This window comes from Cervus elaphus, chromosome 6 (assembly GCF_910594005.1).
Source record: "Cervus elaphus chromosome 6, mCerEla1.1, whole genome shotgun sequence".
Taxonomy (NCBI): domain Eukaryota; kingdom Metazoa; phylum Chordata; class Mammalia; order Artiodactyla; family Cervidae; genus Cervus; species Cervus elaphus.
In genome coordinates, this window is record NC_057820.1 from 11,385,418 (window position 1) to 11,405,818 (window position 20,401).

At 42.4% G+C, this 20,401-nt stretch overlaps 1 protein-coding gene across 1 annotated transcript in view; it reads left to right on the forward strand.

Moving 5' to 3' along the window:
- The window catches only part of CLNK (cytokine dependent hematopoietic cell linker), a 197,940-nt gene that overhangs the window by 112,910 nt on the left and 64,629 nt on the right, over nt 1-20,401 (forward strand). The window contains exons 5-8 of the mRNA XM_043906182.1: nt 1,299-1,336; nt 6,490-6,631; nt 8,819-8,916; nt 17,867-17,912. Coding sequence (XP_043762117.1) covers nt 1,299-1,336; nt 6,490-6,631; nt 8,819-8,916; nt 17,867-17,912 — 324 coding nt within the window. The remainder of the gene's footprint in view (nt 1-1,298; nt 1,337-6,489; nt 6,632-8,818; nt 8,917-17,866; nt 17,913-20,401) is intronic.

Here is a 20,401-nt window from a genome sequence, read left to right on the forward strand (position 1 = left end):
CTTCGCAAACAGTCATACATGACTGAAACAAGTCAGTACACACACGCGGGAAGAGAATTTGGGGTGAGTGGACAAAAGTTAAAGAACAGGATGAAACCGGCCCAAAAGGTAGCAAGACATGTCATACCACAGTCCTCTACACTATTTGCACACAGGCCAGAACTTTGCCCTGAGAGTCTCATCAGCCAAAGAAGGAAGGGAAATACGCTCTTTTCTAGGACTGTTGCTTTTCCTTCACTCAAAGCAAACGAAAAGCTAAGCTGTATGCAGCTTCCGGTCTTGAGACCTGCTAGAAGCTTCTCACATATGTGCTAATAAAGAGAAAGTGATAAGAACATTTTCTGCTTACAATGTTCCTAAATTCAGACTAGCAGCATGAACCTACACTGCAATTTAAGAAAATTAAGTCTATGAAGAAGCAAAAATACCTGTAGGCCATGTGAGCAATTCTTCGGTGGTTTTGCATAATCTGAGGGTAAAATGTGAAACATTTACCCTGACTGCAGTAGATAACCTTCGGGCAATCTTTCATCAATCAAGTTCGAAAGAAGCAGTTGAGTGTGGAAGCACCCCCACAGAGCAACATTTATTCAACAAATGCCTATTAAGAACTCATGTGGTCCATATTGGATCCTGCACCTGAAGCCAGGGAGAGACAAATAAGTAGATACCATCCCTAAACTCAAACTAGAAGGGGATGACAGAGGATGAGAGGGTTGGATGGCATCACCGACTCTATGGACACGAGTTTGGGTAAACTCTGGGAGTTGGTGATGGACAGGGAGGCCTGGGGCGCTACAGTCCATGGGGTCACAAAGAGTTGGACACGACTGAGCGACTGAACTGAACTGAAGCTCAAACCATGTAGTCTGTTCAGGAAAACAATGTATGGATAGATAACAATGTGTGGATAGATTACTGCAAATGCAGTATGTATGTCAGAGGGGGAGGGGACAGCACCCCAGGTCCTTGGCTGAGATGCTGCTGAGTCATCACTTGGGTGCAACTAATTGAGGGGCGGGGTTCCTTCTAACTTTACTTCTCTTTCAGTGGGAAGGTTGACCTGCTGTAGAAAGAACCAGGCTTCTGAGCTGGGATTTGATTTTCTTTCCTGCTTTTCCAATTGCCCCTGTTAGGCAAGAGCAGCTGATAGAGCGAGAAGCATGAAAATGTGCACTTCATTTTGAGCAATTACAGTCAAGAACAATTAACTGAAATGAGCACAAGATTTCTGGAGAAAAACAAGGGCCCAGTCTTTCCAATGTTTTGCAATAACATTTTGCTGTTTTTGTTGGCAGGACAGTACCAGACTATTAATGAGCCTCTTCTTGATGGTGTAAGTCAGCTGCTTTCTTTACCTATTTTGTCAGTCTTTGATATTTACAAAGTAAGTGGTTTTTTCCTAAGTACTCGGTGAATTGTAAAAAATTAAACTTTTCCAAATGGCATGATTTCCTGGCAGAGAAAAGTGCATTTCAAGTCTTGGGTAGAACACAGTATTCCTACAATACATGTAAATCAAATCATTGTGCTGTATGCCTGAAATATATACAGTGATGTATGTCAATTATTTCTTGGTAAAGCTGGATAAATAAATAAATATATTGAGGCATTAATACAGAAAAAGACAAAAAAAAACCATATTTCAATTCTTCAGCTATAAAATGGAGATAAAAATAAACTCATGATGGTCATTGTGAAGACTAATTAAAGCGAAAATGCCAACACATGGTGCTGGCAAGTGCGTGGTGAGAAAAGCACTTCCCAACACTTATGGTGAAATTTTAAATAACAAGAAATTCTTTGGGAAGCAATTTTATAAGATTAGCAAATATAAAAATATTCATTTTCTTCAATCCCATAATCCTATGGGACAAATTAAAGAATTAACCTAAAATTTGGATTAATAATTAAATACTCATTTATGCCGTATAATATATTTTAAATGGCAACACACTGGGATCATGTTATATAGTCAATAATAGAAAAATCATTGAACATATTATGATATATTCACATTGTTCTGTTGTTCAGTCGCTCAGCTGTATCCAGCTCTTTGCAACCCCATGGACTGCAGCACACCAGGCTTCCCTGTCCTTCACCATCTCCTGGAGCTTGTTCAGACTCATGTCCATTGAGTTGGTGATGCCATCCAACCATCTCATCCTCTGTTGTCCCCTTCTCCTCCTGCCTTCAATCTTTCCCAGCATCAGGGTCTTTTCCAAGGAGCTGGATCTTCACATCAGGTGGCCAAAGTATCAGAGCTTTAGCTTCAGCATCAGTCCTTCCAATGAATATTCAGGATTGATTTCCTTTAGGGTAGACTGGTAGGATCTCCTTGCAGTCCAAGGGACTCTCAAGAGTCTTCTCCAGCACCACAGTTTGAAAGCATCAATTCTTCAGTGCTCAGTCTTCTTTATGGCTCATCTGTCAAGTCCACACATGCTAATGGAAAAACCATAGCTTTGACTATACACACCTTTGTCAGCAAAGTGATGCCTCTGCTTTTTAATATGCTGTCTGGGTTTATCATAGCTTTTCTTCCAAGGAGCAAGCGTCTTTTCATTTCTTGGTTGAAGTCACCATCCATGTTGATTTTGGAGCCCAACAATATGAAATCTGACACTGTTTCCACTTTTTCCCATCCACTTGCCATGAAGTGAAGGGACTGGATGCCATGATCTTCATTTTTTAAATGTTGAGTTTTAACCATCTTCCATTAATAATATTTACAAAGAATTTTAATGACTAAAAGAAAATTTTAAACTTATAATGTGACATCAGCTACCTAATATTATAAATAAGTTAATTGTTAAAAATTATGTGTACATATTTTAAATAGCTTTAACATATCTATAGATGATAAATGGAATAGATAGAAATGAGAGAGATAGATGTATAGATAGATGATAGATATATGAATAAAGAGATAGAATTTACCTGTAAAATCTTTGGTTCTTTACTTTTTGAAAGATTTCTTTAAGAATTAAATTAAAGCTATGAGTCCTCACCCTAGAACACACACACACGCACACACACACACACACACACACATATATGCATGTACACATGCATACACAATCAATCAATCCCAAAATATTTTATAAAGTAGAAGGCTTATATATACTGAGCTTTTAGTAAGAATCCCCGATATTAACAGTAGACAGACACTAGACAGGTTTATGCTGTCTTGTGGAGAACACAGACTTACTAAATTTCCTTCCACCCTTTTGAGTTGAATGATCAGAGTTGCCATGAGCCAAAATGAAGCCGAAAAAGTTCTCCAGATTAGGGGCCTGGTGAGTCCCCACTGTGCTTTTGCTTACCTGAAAACCAAACTCATCATATAACTAGTCTTTACTTTTACCAAACTGCTTTGACAGAGTGATGATAGAAAAAGGCATATACTTGGAGGCTTAGGACTAGTAAGCCCTGTGTACATATATATATGTATATATATATATACATATATATAAATATTCTGTATTATTATCATTATCTAATATATATAGAATATATTATTAATATATAATGATAATAATACATATTATATATTAAATTATTAATATATAACACAGTATATATTATATATAATAATGAGAGCAATATATATTATATATATTAGAGAATATACATACATAGAGAAAATATATGTATTAAAGAATGAGAATAATGCAGACTTAGAATTTCAATTTAAGCCTATCTAATTCCAGGTTCCTACACTAAAGTAAAATCACCTCATAGATTTTTCTGCTTATACAATGAAATGAAGTACAGAAAGCACCTAGGACATGTAAACTTCTTAAGTGCTAGAGAGGCTTTAAAGGGAGGTGAACAAAGCATGACTGGTAGGCTTCCTTTGTCTCAGACTTTCTTTAATAGTAGCTGCTATCACAGCAGCAGTCATAATAATAGTTACAGCTAGTAGTCATTGAGTGCTGACCATCAGGCACTTTGCTCAAAATTTTACATGCGTTGTCTCATTAAGACACTTCTGGTGGTCTAGTTTATCACCTTACTCAAAGTATGGTGTACTTTTACCAGTTTTATTTCAGGCAGAGAGCTCTTTTCAACATTTCATATAAGGCTGCTCTAGTGGTGATGAACTCCCTCAGGTTTGCTTGTCTGGGAGAGCCTTTATTTCTCCTTTATATCTGAAAGGTAACTTTGCTGGGTAGAACATTCTTGACTGACATCTTTTATCTTTCAGTATTTTTGACTATTCCCTGGTAGCTCAGTGATAAAGAATCCTCCTGTAATGCAGGAGATGTGGATTTGATCCCTGGGTTGGGAACATCCCCTGCAAAAGGGAATGGCTACCCACCCACTCCAGTATTCTTGCCTGGAGAATTCCATGAACAGAGGAGCCTGGTGGGCTACAGTCCATGGGGTCTCAAAGAGTCAGACATGACTTAGTGATTAAACAACAAATTCTGAATATATCATTCCTCTCTCCCCTGGCCTGGAGAGGTTCTGCTTAGATATCTGCTGGTAGCCTAATGGGAGTACCTTTGTAGGTGACTATCTTTTTTCCCTCACTGCTTTTAAAATCTTTATCATTGACCTTTGATAGTTTTGATACAATGCGTCTTGCAGAAGATCTTTTTGCATTATGATAAATAAGTGTTTTATGAGTTTCATGAACTTGTATATCCAGTTCCTTCCTCAGGTTTGGCAAGTTCTCAGCTATTATGTTTTTAAATAAATGCTCCCTTCTCCCTCTCTTCCCCTTCTGGCATATCCACTATTCTCATATTGCTTCTTTCTAATGAAATCAGACAGTTCTTATAGAATTTTTTTCATTGCTTTAAAATCTTAGTTCCTTCTCCTCTTCTACCTGAGAATCATTTTTAGATTTCTTTCTTCGAGCTGACTGATTCTCTCTTCCATATGATCTGCTCTGTTTCCAATGCTTTCTAATGCATTCTTCATCTCATTTATTGAGTTCTCAAGCTTCAGAATTTCTGTTTGGTTCTTTTTTTAGAGTTTTAGTCTCTTTGCTAAGTATTGCTTCTGCTCACTGATTTTACTCCTGAGCTCACTGAATTACTTTCTGAGTTTTCTTGTAAAACGGAGTTTCTTCATGACAGCTCTTTTGAATTCTCCATCAGTTAGATCATAGTCTGCTGTGACTTCAAGTTTGGTTTCTGGATAATTGTCATGTTCGTGATGTGAGACTGTCACCATGGTTTCCATGGTGCTTGATGAGTTGTTCCTCTACGAGAGCATCTGAAGTAGTAAACACCCCTCTTGTTTACGTAAAGTTTTGTTTACTTCGACTCTAACAGGTCCACACACTGGTCATTAGAGGCCTTTCTTCGGATTTTCAGTACATGCTGCTAAAGCAGAAGGTTTTGTTTTTTCCTTACCTCCGCTCTGTTTGAGAATTGGCACTTTCCACCCTCCACTGCTTCTACCAGAGTGGTCACTGGTGCCCTTGTCATTTCTGCGTATGCCTCTGGGGTCACTGGGGGTGCCTTTCCGATGCCCATGTCACTGCTGCCGTTGACATCTTCATGTCCAGTGCTGCTAGGCACATTGGAACTGCTACCATAGCAAGGGATGGGGGGCCAGGTAATACAGCCATGGGCAGGAGGAGGCAGAGTCACAGGTGCACCTGGAGGTCACTGCCCAGCCCCCTGTGGTCACAGGCACCACTGTGGCCACGACCTAGAGTCTTGTGCACCATCTCTGCGGGCACCACCAGGTTTTCCGGGGTTCAGGATTACGGGCACTACTTCTACTCTTCCCCTGGTTCTACCCACTCTATATACTCCAATCTAGCCTTCTTCAGATGAACAAACATGTGGGTCTCTCTGGAGTCCCAGTGTCCTGGGCAGAGGGACCTTTGTTGAGTTCAGTTCAGTTCAGTCACTCAGTCATGTCCGATGCTTTGCGACCCCATGGACTGCAGCACGCCAGGCTTCCCTGTTCATCACCAACTCCCGGAGCTTGCTCAAACTCATGTCCATAGAGTCGGTGATGCCATCCAACCATCTCATCCTCTGTTGTCCCCTTCTCCTCCTGCCTTCATTCTTTCCCAGCATCAGGGTCTTGAAGGAGTCAGTTCTTAGCATCATGTGGCCAAAGTGTTGGAGTTTTGACTTCAACATCAGTCCTTCAATGAATATTCAGGATTGATTTCCTTTAGGATTGACTGGTTTGATCTCCTTGCAGTCCCAGGGACTCTCAAGAGTCTTCTCCAACATCACAGTTTAAAAGTATCAATTCTTTGTTGAGTTACGGATGTCGTAGTTGTTGTAGATTGAAGGGGAGAGACAAAGGGAGTGTCTCACACCACCATGATGCTTTCTAAGGACATTGTTACAATTCTGCCACTGTGAGAGGTTAGCTCCCCTAGACTCCATACTCTTAAATTTTTAACTCGCAGCTAAGGGAATCTCTATTACTCCCCTGGCCAGCACTGTAGCCTCTAATCTTTGTCATTGTTGTACCTTCCCTTGACTTACTGAACTGTCCCCTCCTTAGGAAAGGAATTCCATAGCAGTCCTGGATGCAGCAAAAGGCCACACAGATGATGACTATGAAGACCCTGAGCTTCGCATGGCAGAAGACCGGCAATCAGTGAAAATCTTACCAGCCAGGCCTATTAAGGAATCTGAATATGCAGGTAATGTTTAGGGCCTGAAATCCGAAAATCACATGCCCATGCTGCAATATGGTAGAGTGACTAAAGATGCAGGTTCTGAATTAGCAACTCTAGGTTAAAATCCTGCCTCCATAGCTTATTAGCTGTGTAACCTGGAGTGAGCACCTGAAAACCATTTTCTATATTTGAAGATAGGGTTCAAGATATCTGAAGATAAAGCTTACCCCACATAACCCAGGTGGTTACACGGATGATGCATGTTGAGTTCTCAGAGAAGGACTTGGTGCAGAGTCAGAGCTCTGTGACTACTTATTATTATCATGATGGCTTCCCTGGTGGCTCAGATGATAAGAAATCCACCTGCAATGTGGGAGACCTGAGTTCGATCCCTGGGTTGGGAAGGCCCCCTGGAGGAGGGCATGGCAACCCACTCCACCATTCTTGCCTAGAGAATCCCCATGATGACAACTTGAGTCTGAGAAACAACTGATGAACATGGTAGATGGACAAGCAGAGATGTGGGCAACATCCCTGTTAAGACAGAGTTGCAGAGAAGAGAGCAGAACAAAAGGGAAGACTTTTAATACGGCTGATTTGTCTTGCTCATAGCCAGCATATAAGTAGCACAAGAGCATGGCAGCAAAACCAGGCTTTTAAGAGAAAGAAAATCTTATTATACACCATCTTTTCTTCTTTGTAACTGGGACACCTTACAAGGTCTCTGAACCTTAAATAAAGCAAAGCGTTGTGAGGGAAAAGAGGAAGCATTTGCGATTTGAGAGCCTGACCTACTGAAATGAATCTACGGAAGTCCCTTTGAGGACAATTACCTTGTAAATAATAATGATATTCCTTTGTTAATTCACTCAATATGCATTAATTAATATCTATTATATGCCAGTTATCATGTTAGGATTGATCAAGAGATATAAAGATAAATATTATAGAAAAAGTTTTGTATATAATGTATGCTGCTACTGCCGCTAAGTCACTTCAATCGTGTCCGACTCTGTGCAACCCCAAAGATGGCAGCGCACTAGGCTCCCCCGTCCCTGGGATCCTCCAGGCAAGAACACTGGAGTGGATTGCCATTTCCTTCTCCAATGCATGACAGTGAAAAGTGAAAGTGAAGTCGCTCAGTTGTGTCCGATTCTTAGCGACCCCATGGACTGCAGTCCACCAGGCTCCTCCGTCCATGGGATTCTCCAGGTAGGAGGACTGGAGTGGATTGCCATTTCCTTCTCCAGGGGATCTTCCTGGACCAGGGACCTAACCCATGTCTCCTGCATTGGCAGGTGGATTCTTTACCACCAATCCACCAGGGAAGCACAAGTATACAGTGAAGTATATGTTAAGTATAAAATATGTATGTTAAGTATGTAATGTGGGCTTCCCTGGTAGCTCAGCTGGTAAAGAATCCACCGGCAACGCAGGAGACCCCAGTACTATTCCCGGGTCAGGAAGATCCCCTGGTGAAGGGATAGGCTACTCAATCCAGTATTCATGGGCTTTGCTGGTGGCTCAGATGGTAAAGAATCTGCCTGCAATGTGAGCGACCTGGGTTCGATCCCTGGGTTGGGAAGATCCCCTGGAGGATGGCATAGCAACCCACTTCACTATTCTTGCCTGAAGAACCCCAATGGATAGAGGAGCCTGGTGGGCTACAGTTCATGGGGTCGCAAAGAATCAGACATGACTGAGTGACTAAGTACACACGTGTGTAACATAGAAAAGAAATCCAGGGTGGTGTGCAGGTGGGTGGGTTCTAGGAAGATTTTTGAAGGATATGACACAGTCCAAGCCTTGAAGGATGAGTAGAATTTCCCAGGTGGATAAGAGAATGAAGAAGGTTCAGGTCCAGACTTTGGCATTTATGTATATGGACCAAGAGAAGTGATTTCTCCTCTTTGAGACTCAGTCTCTTCGTCTGTTAAGTGGAAGTAGAATTACATGCTCATGCCTATATTATGTGGAGAAGGCAATGGCAACCCACTCCAGTGTTCTTGCCTGGAGAAACCCAGGGACGTGAGCCTGGTGGGCTGCTGTCTATGGGGTAACACAGAGTCGGACACGACTGACGTGACTTAGCAGCAGCAGCAGCCTATGTTATGATGGTTCAGTAAGTTTGTAGATGTGCAAATATTTTGTCCATTACAGTGTGCAGAGTCACGTAAAGTATGACTTTAAATAATTTTTCTTTTTTCACAGATACACGCTATTTCAAGGGTATGATGGACACACCCCTGTCCTTAGATTCTAAGACCTCTCTCCCCACAGACAGGCAAACCTGGATGAAGCTGGAAGAAGTAAGTAAAAGCTTGACTGCATGAACCAAACACATGGAGGGCACTGCCTAGCAACCAAGAGCTTTACCGACTCTCATTTCCAAGGCATCTTGTTGGACTGCCTTGGTGATGAGCAGGTCAAGCTCAGTGAGGTGCAGGGTGATTCAGCTGGAGGGATTGTGGTCCTTAGAATAGGTACATAGAAGGAAGAGAACTAACATTTGTGAAAGATTTTCTGTGAGCCAGGCAGCAGGCTAAGGACTTTCACCTGCATCTCACTTAATACTCATCCTGTTCTCTGGGAGCAGAATTTAAACTCAGATCTCTTTGATAATAACATATCATTTTGTCCAGATTTAGGCCCAATGATTCCAACTGCTAATGGTGTGGTAATAAGTACAGTCAGCCCTCCATATCTGTCAGTTTCCCATCTGTAGCTTCAATTGAGGATTAAAAAAATATATATTCCACTAAATTCCAAGAAGCATAACTTGAATTTACCACATGCCAGCAACTATTTACATAGCACTGACATTGTATTAGGTATTACAAGTAATCTAGAGATAATTCAACCACCGAAGGATTTTGTAGTACCTTAGTACGTACTTGATGAAAAAATCTGAGTATAAGCGGACCCACACAGTTCAAACCCATGCCATTGAGAGTTTCACTGTATACAGAAGGATATGCATAGGTTATTTACAAATACTCTGCAATTTCATATGAAGGACTTGAGCATCCACAGATTTGGGTATTCAAGGGGCGTGCTGGAAGTAATCCCCAGCAGATATGAAGGGACGACTGTGGGTCAACCTCTCTGAACCTCTTTGTAAACCCATTTGCCAAACAGGAGTAACAATCTCTGCCATGCTTACTTCAAGAAGCTGTTGAAAATATCTTGTAAATGTAAGTGTTCTAAACACATATAGTATTTTATTTTTAATAACATTGCACAAAATACAAATTAACCATCCCTGAGGTTCCTAGGCTATCAGTCATAATATTTGGGTAAATTTCATGTCAGTGTTTTCTGTGCTAATGTATTTCACGCAAGGAAGTCTTTGTTGTATAGTATATACTGGTTTTCCGTCCTTAGCACATTGTTTCAGTCATAAAACTATCTCCCATGTCATAAAACAAGCATCAATAAGCACAATCATTACAGATCCTTTGCTCCTCATATAAGATTTTTAATTATTTTATTTAACCATTGAGTGAAAACATTTTAAAGGCTTTCAGTACATATTGTGAAATTACCATTTCCCTGAAAAATCATTTCAATTTACCCTCCCAGAAGCCCGGTATTAGAATTTCCACCTCATAGGATTCTCTCCAAAACTGTACATTATTTTTTTAATTATAATTTTTAAAAAAGAGAAGGAGGTTTTGCTGCTCTTTCTTTAAAATTTGTTTCACATTTATTAGTGACTGTGAACACACTTAAATATTTATAACCCCTTCATACTTGTGCATTATCTATGCAAATGGTTTACTCGTTTAACTAGAGGGTTTCTTTTAAATATTGACAAGAAAAGGAAACTACAATTTTTACCAAGTTGTTCACACAGAACACAACCAATAGAGATTGGGAGAGCAAGATAAGGGATGAAATATTGAACACTTCCTCTTTACACAGACACTAAGCTAAACATTTTAATCATTCACTCAACAAGTTCACTTAAGAAACACACGTTGGGTGCCTGCCATGGACCAGACACAATTATCCACTCTGGTATGCAGCAGTAAAACACCAAGGCCCTGCTCTCATGAAACGTATATCTAGTGGGTGGAGACCTATGATATGTAAATGGATAAATAATAGATACAAAGACGATGTATCAAGTGATGAGCTTTGAAAATAGAGTGAAAGCAAGGCAGTCAGGAAAGGCCTCTCTGAGGAAAGGTGGGAATAAATGAATGAACGAATGAATGACATTTAATCCTTAAAATAACCTTGCAAGATGAATGTTATAATTCTCATTTTAATGGCTCCAACTTTATGAGCTCTGTTCCTTTGGGCCAGTTACTTACCTTCCCTGAGCCTTTACAGTCTAAGCGATAAAATCTCATAGCTTTCACGATCATACATACAGAGCACAGTGCCCGGCACAGAGCAATCAGTTACCAGATGACACCTCCATGAGCACAAGGACTATTTTAGCCCCAGCATCTAGCACAGTGGCTTTATGTAAAAGGTTCTCGGCAGATACTGGCCACATGGATGGAAGAGCTTCCAGGTGGCGCTAGTGGTAAAGAACCTGCCTACCAGTGAGGAGACATAAGAGACTCAGGTTCAATCCCTGGGTCAGGAAAATCCCCTGGAGGAGGGCATGGCAACCCACTCCAGTATTCTTGCCTGGAGAATCCCATGGACAGAGGAGCCTGGTGGGCTACAGTCCAGGGGGTCACAAAGAGTCAGACACGACTGAAACGACTGACCACAGCACACTGCACGTGAATGGAAATGCACAAACTCAGTTATTTGAACTGAAATTGGAAATATGACTAGCTTGAAATATGAAGGCTTCCCTGGTGGCCCAGCTGGTAATAAGAATTCACCTGCAATGCAGGACACCCGGATTCGATCCCTGGGTTGGGAAGATCCCCAGAGAAGGAAATGGTAACCCACTCCAGTATTCTTGCCTGGGAAGTCCCATGAACAGAAGAGCCTGGCAGGCTATAGTCCATGGGGTCGCAAAGAGTCAGACACAACTTAGCAACTAAATCACCTCCACAGCTTGAAATATTAATAGGAAAAGAAACCCGGTCTTCTTTCCCCAGTTTGATTTCTTTTTTTTAAATTTGGTATAGTTGTTTTACAACATTGTGTTAGTTTCTGCTGTATAGCTAAGTGAATCAGCTGTAGGTACACATATATCCGCCCCCTTCCCACCCCAATCCCACCAATCTAAACGTTACCACAGAGCACCAAACGGGACCCTCTTGCACTGTCGGTGGGAATGTAAATCGATACAGCCACTATGCAGAACAGTAAGGATTGTCCTTGAAAAACTAAAAATAGAACTACCATATGACCCAGAAATTCCACTACGGGGCATATGTCCTGTTGTAGCTCTTCAGTTGCTCAGCGTGTCTGACTCTTTGTGACCCCTTGGACGGTAGCACACCAGGCTCCCCTGTCCTTCACCACCTCCTGGAGCTTCCTCAAACTCACGTCCGTTGAGCTGGTGATATCGTATCCTGAAAAAAAAACCATAATTCAAAAAGCCCAAGTCTGATTTCTGTTCACATGGAAACTTTCTCTAGTCTGTCCTTCAAAGTTGTCATATTCAGTCGCTCAGTCGTGTCTGACTCTGCGACCCCATGACTGTAGCACGCCAGGCCTCCCTGTCCATCACCAGCTCCCAGGGTTTACTCAAACACATGCCCTTGGAGTCGGTGATGCCATCCAACCCTCTCATCCTCTGTCATCCCCTGCTCCTCCCACCTTCAATCTTTCCCAGCATCAGGGTCTTTTCCAATGAGTCAGCTCTCCACATCAGGTGGCCAAAGTATTGGAGTTTCAGCTTCAACATCAGTCCTTCCAATGAACACCCAGGACTGATTTCCTTTAGGATGGACTGGTTGGATCTCCTTGCAGTCCAAGGGACTCTCAAGAGTTTTCTCCAACACCACAGTTCAAAAGCATCAATTCTTCGGTGCTCACCTTTCTTTATAGCACAACTCTCACATCCATACATGTGAATACTTGCAATTATTTCCGAGATGTACAACTGGGGCAGACCCCAACAGTGCACTGTTAGACAGGGAAGAGGGCATTTCAGGAGCCTCATCTCTAAAGCACGGAACATATTGAGGGGACAATAGGAATTTCAGAGTCACTGGGCCAGAGGCTAAAGTCACAAGTTCTTGTCTGGTTATAAAAAGTAGAAAATTCTGACCTAAAAGGTTAAGCTTTTCTTTCCCTAAAAGCCACTAATAATTCCTCTTTGCATAGAAGTAAACTTCCATGAGAACAATGCTTTCTTAAAAGATGATAATTCTCATTTGATTTTTCATAAACGACTATGCCAGAATTTAAGTCTCCATTCTTACTACTTTATATCCTTTCATATTATCTTTGTAGTTTTTTGTTACAAATTTCTTCTTTTAGCTAGGTCACTTTACAAGTGGAACTATAATCTCAACATATTAAGTCAAGTGAAATCTTGTGAGAAAAAGGAGGTGGGAGATGAGCACGATTTTGGCTAGGAGGGAAGTTGTCTTATAAATTAATTCAATAAGGACTTGGCCTCAATTCAAATAAAAAAGGGAGTTTTGCCTTTATAACTAATGTTTGAATTATCCAGTTTTTATGGTAAGCAGATTTTTTTTTATTATAACCTCATTCTCAGGAGTTAATTCCAATTAGTTTTGCACATGATGTGGTGATTTAACTATCTGTGAACTGGATCTTCAACAGTCCTTACAGGAACCAGTTCTTGTATGTCGATTCCTTAGACTGATTGCATGCATGCATGCTATGTCACTTAGTTGTGTCTGATTCTTTGTGACCCTGTGGACTGTAGCCCCCAGGCTCCTCTGTCCATGGAATTCTCCAGGCAAGAATACTGGAGTGGGTTGCCATGTCCTTCTCCAGGGGTTCTTCCTGACTCAGGGATCAGAGCCGAGTCTATAATCATGTCTCCTGCGTTAGCACATGGGTTCTTTGCCACTAGCACCATCTGGGAAGCCCCCTTAGACTGGTTACAACTATCTTAAAGCACTAAACCATTGTCCATCTTTTCATTTATTGAGCACTTGCTGTGTACAAAGTGCTATGCTCAACAATGGGAATTAAAAAAATAAAAGGAGCCAGTGCCCAGTCTAACGGAGGAGGCGGTGGCCCAAATTGGCAGTTTTGAAATAATAATACAAGGTGTTAAGACTGAGGTGACACAAGATACAAAGAGCAGGGAGCCCCATCACTTAGACCAACCAGAGGCGGTGGAGAAGCCTCTTGGAGGAAGCAATGCAAAGGAGTCTTCACCAATAATACCTTGCATTATCAGTGGTTCTCGTCTGGGGACATTTTGCCCCCTAGTGGACATTTACAATGACCAGGAACATTTTTGGTTGTTAAGACTTGGGGAACGCTACTGACATCTAGCGGGCAGAGGGCAGGGATGTCGCTAAGTAGGCTGCAAACGCACAGGGCAGCCTCCCACAGCAAACTGGCTGGCCCCAACTCTGAATGTAGTCGAGGTCTGTTACAATGAAACCTGGGTTATAACATGCTGTAAACTCAGAACTGCATCCATGAGTCCACCTTTTGCATCTAACCTCTTATTCTTTGTTCCCTCATAATCTAGCATTGTTACAGGTATATAGTAGACATTAGAAAATCTGTATTTGATAGAAAATAAGACTAGCCCTAGGGAGGGGCATAAAATACTTCTAGGCCTGGGATCCTATGCTAATATCATCAAAGTGTAGGTCCCTCTGGAGAAGATGCAGCCAAAAAACTCTCTAGTGCAAAAGAGACAAATGGATCCAAATGTCCAAAGACACAAAATGGAATATGGCCAGCTACAACTAGGGATTATCATCCTAAGTGAAGTAAGTCAGAAAGAGAAAGAAAAATGCCATATGATATCACTTGTATGTGGAATCTAAAGTAGGACACAAATGAACCTAGCTACAAAACAGAAATAGATTCGCAGACAGAGATCAGACTTGTGGTTGCCGGGGGGGTGGGGGGGAAGAGAGGGATGGATTGGGAGTTTGAGGTTGGTAGATGCAAGCTATTACATTTAGAATGGATCAACAACAAGGTGCTAATGTATAGCACAGGGAAATATACTCAACATCCTGTTATAAGGACTTCCCTAGTGGCTCAGATGGTAAAGCGTCTGCCTACAATGTGGGAAACCCAGGTTCAATCCCTGGGTCAGGAAGATCTCCTGGAGAAGGAAATAGCAACCCACTCCAGTATTCTTGCCTGGAAAATCCTGTGGATGGAGGAGCCTGGTAGGCTACAGTCGATGGGGTCGCAAAGAGTCGGACACGACTGAGCGACTTCACTTTCTTTCCTGTTATAAACCATAATGGAAAAGAATATTAAAACAAAACGCATATGGGTGTATAACTAAGTCTTTGCCATACAGCAGAGATTAGCACAACATTGTAAATTACCTACTGTTGTTGTTGTTAAGTCGCTTCGTGTCCAACTCTTTGTGACTCCATGGACTGCAGCACGCCAGGTTTCCCTGTCCTTCACCATCTCCCAGAGTTTGCCCAAGTTCATGTCTGTTGAATTGATGATGCCATCCAACCCTCTCATCCTCTGTCATCCCCTTCTCCTCCTGCCCTCAATCTTTCCCAGCATCAGGGTCTTTTCCAGTGAGTCGGCTCTTCGCATCAGGTGGCCAAATTATTGGAGCTTCAGCATCAGTCCTTCCAATGAGTATTCAGGGTTGATATCCTTTAGGATTGATACTTCATTTAAAAATTAATTAATTTTTAAAAGTAGAATTTAGCCAGCGAAGGGGAGAAGAGCAGGCACTAAGGAAGCCTGATCCCTAACACCCTAATCACATGGGGCCCAGCAAGACGGAGACCATGGATGTTCTCCCCTGCTCCAGGCTAGCAATGGGAGGTGGGAAGAACATTGGGAGAGACCCTCTCTCCTGGGCAGGTGCACAGAGAAGATTGGAAGCTGAGGATGCAACAAGATCTTAACAAAAACCCTCCAGCACACCAGCCTCCGTGGGGTCTCCCTGGAGGAACTGGAAGCTGAGGGCGTGATGAAGGAAGCCACAGCAGTAACAAACCCGAACCATACTTGATGCTTGACTACAAGCAGAAGAGCCACATCATGTGTAGGCAGAATTACGTGGTCCAGTGTTCCACAGAGGAAAAGAGGTAGGCTTTGAACATCAAGACCTAACAGGTAACAGGGTTCAGTGGCCCTTCCTCCCCTTCACCTTGACCACCTCAACTTGGCACCAAAAAAGTATACTACTGAGACTCTATGTTAGTCATGGTTCTCTGGAAGCATAGGCAATAGGTAGATAGATGATTGATAGATAGATAGATATTAATAGATAGATGTGTGTATACTCAGTCGTGTCTGACTCTTTGTGACTTTCTAGACTGTAGCCCACCAAGATTCTCTGTCCATGGACTTTCCCAGGCTAGAATCCTGGAAAGGGTTGCTATTTCCTTCCCCAGGTTATCTTCCTGACCCAGGGATCGAACCCCCATCTCCTGTGTCTCCTGCATTGCAGGTGGGTTCTTTACCACTGAGCCACCTGGGAAGCCCCCACTAGATAGATAAAATAGATACACAGATGGATAGATAGATGGATGGATAGAAAGCTTGAGACATATAGGCATATAGACATATACATATAAACAAATTAGTGATTATGGAAGCTCAGTTCCACAACCTGCCATCTGAAAGCTGCAGACCAGGAATGCCAATGGCCTCTAACTTCCAGCTCAAGTCCAAAGACATGAGCACCAAGAGAATCAATGATGTAAATCTCAGTCATCAAGGGCAGGAGAAGAGCAATGACCCAAGTCAACAGTCAGGCAGAAAGAGCAAATTCTCCTTTCCCCTCCCTTTTTATTTTATTCAGGCCCTCCATGGACTGAAAGATGCCCACTGGCTTTGTGGAAGGCAATCTGCCTTACTCTGCTGATCCAAATTATAATCTCATCCAGAATCACTTTCACAGACACACCCAGCAATAAGGTTTCACCAAATATCTGGATACCCTGTGACCCTGTCAGTTTGACACATAAAACTAAACATCATCATAGACCCCAATGCTGACCTAGGCTTAAAGGCTTTCCAAGGCATTGGGCATTATTAGTATGTCTCCATCACCTTCTTCAGGACTTCCCTGCAGCTCAAATGGTAAAGAATGTGCCTGCAGTGCAGGAGACCTGGGTTCAATCCCTGGTTCTGGAAGATCCTCTAGAGAAGAGAATGGCAATCCACTCAAGTATTCTTGCCTGGAGAATCCCACGGACAGAGGAGCCTAGCAGGCTACAGTCCACGGGGTCACAAAGAATCAGACAAGATTGAACTACTAACACACATCACCTCCTTCACCCTCATATCTAAAGATTATACAGCAAGCCCTTAATAATTCAATTCTGCCTTTAGCTTTTTTAAGTGGTGATTTTCCTTTTTATTATGTGGACCATTTTTTTAAGTCTTTATTGAATTTTTTACAGTATTACTTCTGTGTTATGGCCATGAGGCATGTGGGATCTGACCTCCTCTACCAGGGATCAAACCCACACCCCCTGCATTGGAAGGCAAAGTCTTAACCACTGGACCACCAGGAAAGTCCTATCAATGCCTTTAATACAATTAACAATGACAGCTAACAATTCCTCAGTTTGATTGATGTTGTTTCCTGTTCTAGGCACATAGCCGATCTCATGCAGTCCTGCCATCCTTGTGAACTATCAGTCCTTATGTTACCCGCATTTCACAGCTGAGGAAACTGAGGTTTAGAAAGTTAAATGACTGGCCACGTTCTCATAGCCAGCACATGATGAAGGTGATTTCCCAACAGGGGCATTTACACAAGGTTGCACTTTGATCTGCCTGCTCAATCACTTTCATGGACTTGATCATGCACATTGACCTTCACAATAACTCAATGACATGAATTGACATGAATAGCATTTTCCCTATTTAAAAAGATGAAAAAAATCTAAGGCTCATAATGTGGTAAATGCCCTTCCAAAGTTTGACTGCAATAAGAGGCAGGATTGATTCTCAAACCAAATGTTTTTTTTATGCCAAATTACCACCTGAGGCCACTACACTTGTCACTGGCTTGGGGGTATTTACATACATTGAATAGTTGCCAGCCACACACACGGGGTGATCTCTAAGAACGATGAGTCCTGGACTCGCAACCTTAGGGCTCTAACCATACTGAGTGGCAGGTCATGAAATGCAATAGTCACAATTTAAGAGATAATTGTAATGCATTGTCTTCTACAGGTGGAAAAACCCATTTCCAAGGATATCAGAAACCAACATGTTAAAGGTAAAGTCAAATCACAAAGTTTGAAATATATCTGTATATTTTTAGATTTTTCTCAACAAGGTTATCTATTAAATTAACCTTCACCTAATAAGGTTTTCTTATTTTGGAAAGACTCTCTCATATCTTATGCCTTTTTATCACCTGACCTTATTAATGAGGAAGTTGACTGTGACAAGTCATATTCCATGTTGTATAATCTGGAAAGAAATTGCTTTGAAACATGTATTTCTTGCCTCAAATACATAGCTAAGTTATTTCTCTAAGCATACCCTTGTAAAATTGAAAGATAGACATCTAATTTTAAAATGTTGATTAATTAATATGAAAACAGATTTTAAAGCTTTAGGCAAAGCAATTCAATCTGGAGATGAAGATACAGGTAAGAAGTTGAAAGGAAACAATCAATTTCAGTAGTGCTAGAAGCACAAATGGAGGATAGCCATAGTAATTTAATTGAATCCTATACATTATAGTTTCTCTCATCACTTCCCCCAATGTCCCCTTCTTCTTTTTACAATGTCCACTTGGAAAAGATGACAGTCCCATGATTTACATTTCCCAGTAACTGAAACATATCAAATTCATATTTTATGTGTCCGATGCTATATTCTGTAATATATTACTAACATCAGATTTTCTTTAATGGGAAAGTGTAATCACTAAAGTCCTAAGAGGGAAGAGATGGCACATCCAAATTGGGATAATTTAAAGAGGTTTATTTATTAAGGAACTGTTCACTAAGGTATGTGAGGTGTTGGGGAAGAATATGGGATGATGCAGACACTAGGGCCAATAGCGGTGGCGTTATCACCACTCCCCAACTCAGAGATGAGGGGACAGCCACAGAAAACAAGAAGATGCTCATCACCTTGAGAGGAGCAGTGACCATTTTTGAGGGACATCACCAGCTCATGTGAGCTTCCCTGATGGCTCAGAGGGTAAAGCGCTGGGAGATCCAGGTTTGATCCCCGGGTCAGGCAGATCCCCTGGAGAAGGAAATGGCAGCCCACCCCAGTACTCTTGCCTGGAGAATCCCATGGACAGAGCAGCCTGGGAGGCTACAGTCCATGGGGCAGCAAAGAGTCGGACACGACGAGCGACTTCACTTTCCTTCCTTTCCTTTCCTTTCCCAGCCCGTGTGGACCTCCCAGGGTGGGAATGAATGGAATACACGCCCCAACCTCCCTCTCCAAACTTCCTCTGGCCTCCTGCTGGGACTTCCCAATGGCTGCACCCAACCAGAAACCACAGGACCAGGTTGCCAGTGCTGGTTGGTCCCCCAGGATCGAGAGAAGGTGGAGCAGAGGGGACCAGACGAACAGTGGACCTGGAGGCCCAAGAGCAGATGCCCACAAAGGGAAGCAAGGCGGAAGGAGCAATGGGAGTAGCTGATGCCCAGGCTCTGCCACACCCTGGCTGTGTGACCTTAAGTGAGGCACCTAACCTTTCTGAGCCTTTACTTTCCTCCTCTTGAAATGTGAAGTCGCCAGGGCTTTTATGACTCTTCAGTTGAATTGCATAAGCAGACGCAGGGGACAAGGGCTGTTTCCTGACCCATCTCTCCTCTCCATCTTCCATGGCCTGACTGATCCCTGTCTATCTGCCCTCTAGAGCCCTTTAAACCATCCCAAATAGGGAAGCTTTCCTATCAGTGCCTGTTGAGTCCTTGAACATGGAAATGCCTTTGATGTACACAGCACTTGATTTACAGCTTTCCTTCAGTAACGGATGTATTAATATCGTTAGCCCTTAGAAGACCCCATGAATTATATAGAAGTTTTTTCCTGCCTCTTGACAGAGAAAGGGCTCAGAGCACAGAGGGACCCCCAGGCGGACCATAATCATTTGCTATATACAGAGGTCCTAAGTCATAGTAGAACCTTCATAGCCATTTATGGAGAAATGAGTCCTGGGGAGAAAGGTAAGAAATGGGTTTCACAATTCTTCTCTTTTTTTTAATAGTTCACTGTAGACATGAAGCTTCATTTCTTTGATAGCAGAATCTTCTTTGACCACCATTCTATGGAGGAGCCTGGTGGGCTGCCATCTACGGGGTCGCATGCATGCATTGGAGAAGGAAATGGCAACCCACTCCAGTATTCTAGCCTGGAGAATCCCAGGGACGGAGGAGCCTGGTGGGCTGCCGTCTATAGGGTCGCACAGAGTTGGACACGACTGAAGCGACTTAGCAGCAGCAGCAGCTACGTATATTAATACGTCTGTGTGACAATCCAGATGGTTCTAATACCAATTCCAGCATGCACAGGGGGCATTTCCCCCACCTACCCACACGTCATCAAGCAATTCTCTGGACACCAGCTGGGTGTCCTACAATTCGATCCAGTTCTGACACTGTCCACCCAGAAACAGCATCAGACGAACAAGTTAAGGGTTCCGTCCTACCAGACCACACCTCACCACTGTAGATGCTGTCATGAACCCAGATTGTCACCTGCGCTTCCACAGATTGAAGCTTCCATTCACCCCTT